Source organism: Aplysia californica, unplaced genomic scaffold (assembly GCF_000002075.1).
Source record: "Aplysia californica isolate F4 #8 unplaced genomic scaffold, AplCal3.0 scaffold00092, whole genome shotgun sequence".
Classification (NCBI taxonomy): Eukaryota; Metazoa; Mollusca; class Gastropoda; order Aplysiida; family Aplysiidae; genus Aplysia; species Aplysia californica.
Window position 1 is genome coordinate 726143 of NW_004797362.1, and position 4674 is coordinate 730816.

At 38.3% G+C, this 4674-nt stretch overlaps 1 protein-coding gene across 1 annotated transcript in view; it reads right to left on the bottom strand.

Moving 5' to 3' along the window:
• Positions 1-4674, bottom strand: part of LOC101847325 — a gene marked incomplete in the record, with an annotated part of 98606 nt that overhangs the window by 6725 nt on the left and 87207 nt on the right. The window contains 4 exon segments of the mRNA XM_035968864.1: positions 826-873; positions 1682-1845; positions 2488-2648; positions 3280-3455. Coding sequence (XP_035824757.1) covers positions 826-873; positions 1682-1845; positions 2488-2648; positions 3280-3455 — 549 coding nt within the window.

Genomic DNA, 4674 nt, shown 5'->3' on the forward strand with positions numbered 1-4674 from the left:
TATATATATAATAAATATAATATATAGTGGCGACCAAAGGAAACTTTAAAATGTAATCACCAAGTTATAGGCTTGCACTACCCGCGCATGCAGCATACCAATTTAAAGCTGAATAATTTCAGCATCATCTTACACATTAATGTTTCATCTATGTTGAGTCACGCTCGAGATATGGTCACTCAAAATTGACCTAAACTAACCAGGCTTGGCAAAACTGTGCGAAATCAGAGAAACGCAAAAGTGTGTTCGCGCGTATATTGAAATGTATCAACATTGGTGGAGTGGACTTGTATTGAAAATCAAATGAAAAGAGAATATTATTTTCTCTGCAATGTACAGAGCAGTAACAAATACCACACAAAACATGGACTTAACATAACAGGTGCTCATTAGTATCTCCTTTTTTTGTTAAAGAGCTAATGGTTTCGTTTTGAGCACTAAATCTTTTTTGCACATGGACTGTGTTAGTTAGATGGATTATAATCTGACAGTAGTGTGAACCTGGGTTAAGCGGGCTGCAGACTGTCTCTGTGGATTGCTGAACTTAACTGCTCAATCTTTTTTTCTATAAGTGATTTACGTCCCTTTCAGGAAAATTTAGATCTCTTTGAAAGATGGCGCTATTGGAAATTTAATTTTTCAACAGAGTGAAGCAACACAATCGCACGAAGAAGAAATCGCGAACACAAACATTGTGCTCTTATTCTCATGAAATTAAAGATTGTTTGTTTCGTTTTAATTGTTCGTTAAATTATATAATGTAGCTCTTTTAAATGCATCAAAACATTATTTCTATCCCAGCCGCATCAGCTACGACATACTTACATTTTCCACCATATCCAGATATGACCATAATATCAGAGCGGAGGGTATCTGAAAATGTAACCAGAGAGTCAGTGAGTAACAGAATTGCTTGTAAGCTGGTGCACGTCAGGGCTATTCCATAGAAACTGACAGGACATTTGGACCATACTTTCTTACAATAATAACACTGTAATTCAATATCAATTAAATTACAACTTTTATTATAGGGTCAGAACATTTGAAAGGCATACTAAGAATCGTTGGGGAAGTAATACCCATTCACACCGCGGAGCGCACCATTTGAATTAATTGGGAACCACAGGAAGAGAAAACTGTGTGTATGTATGTATGTATGTATGTGTGTGTGTGTGTGTGTGTGTGTGTGTGTGTGTGTGTGTGTGTGTGAGAGAGAGAAGGTTGGGGGGGGGGGAGATTGTACTTATAATTGACTTCAGCGAGACTGGTGTTTTGCCCTTTATTTGGAGGCCCTGTAAAACAAAGTACACCAACCCCCATTAAAAGAAAACAAAAACAAAAATTAAATGAAATAGGATTTACAATCTAAAGACCATAAATCTTTTCCTATTTTCTTGTCAACTAGCCCCGGAAAAATGAAAACTCTTCAAACAAAAGCAACAGCAAATATCCCTCCCCCACCCCCACCCTCCCAAAATAAGCTTAGCAATCCATCGTACTTATTTCAAACTGTCCCCAAAAAGAAACCGCAATATCCCTAGGAAAAAAATAAACCAAATTAAATTAATCCTACTATCTGAACGCCATCCTATCTGATTCAAACTTTTTACCATCAAAGCAATCAACTCCCGAAAAACCCAACCTAACTCAAGTAACGTTTCCAACCCAACCGCCATCCTACCTTTTCCAAACTGGCCAACTTTTCCATTGGCAGAGTAGTGGAAGCCTGGCTGAACGCCTCTCTCGAAGAAGCAGTCCTGTCTTGTGGACATTATTAACCATCCCTTGATGTCACAGCTGCGAGTGCTTTGGGTGATCACGAAATGTCGGCCTGTGTTCGGGTCCCTGACAGATCAATACGGAACATGGTCTATGAAGATACGCGCTTATTTCGAAAGCGACTGGTGGAAATCACAAAAAGTAGAAATAAAATCAAACTAAACATTCTAAGCCAGCCATGTGCATTACAAATAAAATATCGATATCAATGCCATCTGCTTATCTTATTTAGCCTTAATTTTTCTTTACTGTCGCATGCGACGTAGGGGTTAGGCTATTTTAGCCAGCACATGTGCGTTAAATTCTATGTATGGAGCATTTTTTTCCTTCAGTATTTCTTGAGACGTAATATCCCTCTCAGGCTGGGTTGTCCCTGACAGTCAGGGACAAAGCAGCCCACCTCCAAAATAATATAAATGGTTGGTTTTAAAGACAAGCGGACTAACCCAGATTTCGGGTGTTTCCAGAAATCTTGACCTACATCAAAAGTGGGCATTGCCCTACCTAAAGAAGAAGTTTGGTTTCATTGGTGTGAACATTTGTTTGGGTATAGAGAAAACTCTCCTTGTGTTTTAAAGAAACTGAACAAGGGGCAAAAACTTTACCTTCAATTTTCTAAAAACAGCATTTTCGTGATAACCCCTTTGTGCTTAAAAGCGACCAAATAACGTAATGACTAAAGCCTCTTTATAATATCTGCACACTCACCCAGATGATGTAAACGCATCGAAATTGGATGAGCTGCTCAGGTCCGAGAACGTCGAGTTGATAATCCTACTAGAATCAAACCAACTGAGTTTGTCCGTGCCTTTAGAGTCGAAAATAATGTAACCGTCTTCTTTTCCGTTGGTCATTAAAGAAAGTTTGATCTGGTGGATTAAAGGAAAGAATTAGTTAAAAGAAAGTACTGGTGATGTGATTTAAAATGAATGAGATAAGCGATCAGGTATGAAAATAGAAAGTACGATCAGACAGCACAAAATGAGATATAAATAAGTAAACAAAACAAAATAAAGCAAAACAGACAAACAATAAAAAATAAACAAAATTAAGACGTGCAGTCTGAAGAAGAAGAGTACGAGCAGGAGAAAGCCGAGAAGGAGGAGGAAGAGGAGGAGGAAGAGGAGGAAGAGGAGGAGGAGGAGAAAGAGAAAGTGATGGGAAGAAGAAGACAACTGAATGCAAAAATCCAAGCCGATAGTACTAGTATTTATAAATCATGCTAGAGCATCTACCATCCACCAGATAAAGGTTCATTCTCCCCCCTCAAGAAGAAGAAGAAGAAGAAGAAGAAGAAGAAGAAGAAGAAGAAGAAGAAGAACAACAACAACAACAACAATAACAACAACAACAAAAACAATAACAACAGTAACAACAACGACAGCAGCAGCAACAGCAACAACTGAAGCAACAAAAACAACAACAGCAGCAATAACATCTGATGAGAAAGTATAATTGAAAAACAAAATACAAATAAAAGCTCCACAAAGGTAACATTACCATATCAAATTTGCAGTCGTTCCAGTAGTTTGACAAATCTGGTTTGTAGTGCTCTTTGAGTCTATTGGAGAGTTCCATAGCAACGGGATTCTTCTCGTTCGAAGTGTTCTTGGAAGTCCACAGACCCCAAAGGTCACCTGGTGCGTTCGTCACTCCCTTCAGCAGAGTAGCCCAGCCTGGAGAAATAGATTACCTAGCATAAGTAAAGTATACGATAGTTACGAAAGAATTCACCGATATGATGGGCCTGTTGTGACTGTTGTTCATTGTAAAGAGGTGAAAAAGATAATAGTTTGGATACATCACAAAATCATGTGGGCTATCATAGACTGGTCTGCAAGGCACAGCACCTGTATTCCAAAGGAGAGAAAAGAGGAAGAAAAGATGGGAGGATGACACCTCAGAGTGGACAGGTCTGAAAATGATATTATGAGGCTATTTTTAAACATGTCATTTTATTTCCCCTCCTGTATTGTTTAACAGTGCAAAGTATATAAACATTTTCTCATTTGTTACGCCCATCTTTTTAATACACCTCCCTTATTAAAGGAGGATTTTCTTTTTAATTAAACCCTAGAACCCTTAGATGATGAGGCGTTAATCATTGCGCTCCACCAATTCGTACGGGAAAAGTGTCCTGTATTGAGTCCCTTGTTACGCTCTTTGGACATACTTAGTTGGTCTCAAGGTGGAGTATTATGCACTTGGCCCTGGTTCGAATTCCCTTACAGACGTTTTGGAAGTTCAGTTTTTGAGGAGTTTTCAAGATTCATCGCCTGTTTGACGATGTAATATTTAAAATGGACTCTTAATTCGAAGATTCCGCCTTCTAAGCAGCCAATTAGAGCTGAGTGAGGCATTGATACCATATGATTATCATCTATAATCGGGCTCTGAGCACACACACACACACACACACACACACACACACACACACACACACACACACACACATAAACACACACACACACAAACACACACAAACACAAACACACAGCGTGCTCACACAAAGCACAAACAACTCGTATTTTAGAAAAATAGCAACCTGTCCTGATAAAACAACTAGATCTATACATTAAAATACATACACAGTTCGACAATCTTTCAATAGTACTATTGCGTAACGTGTATTTTCAATTGTATATTCATTTTCATGTATTCTTGTTAGTGACTTAATGGTGTGAAATATAACGAACTGTTCGATTTAAAAGGAATTAGTCAAATATCTCAGTATGCACTGACAAAATACAACAAAAAAAGACAAAGGTACGATTCTGTTACTATTCTTCTGTAGCATAACATGTATTTTAAAAAGCATTCTAGTCGTGTTTATTTATACGTGTGCGTGACTTCACTGTGTGAATGTTAAATAGACCGTCGAACAATCCCCCCCCC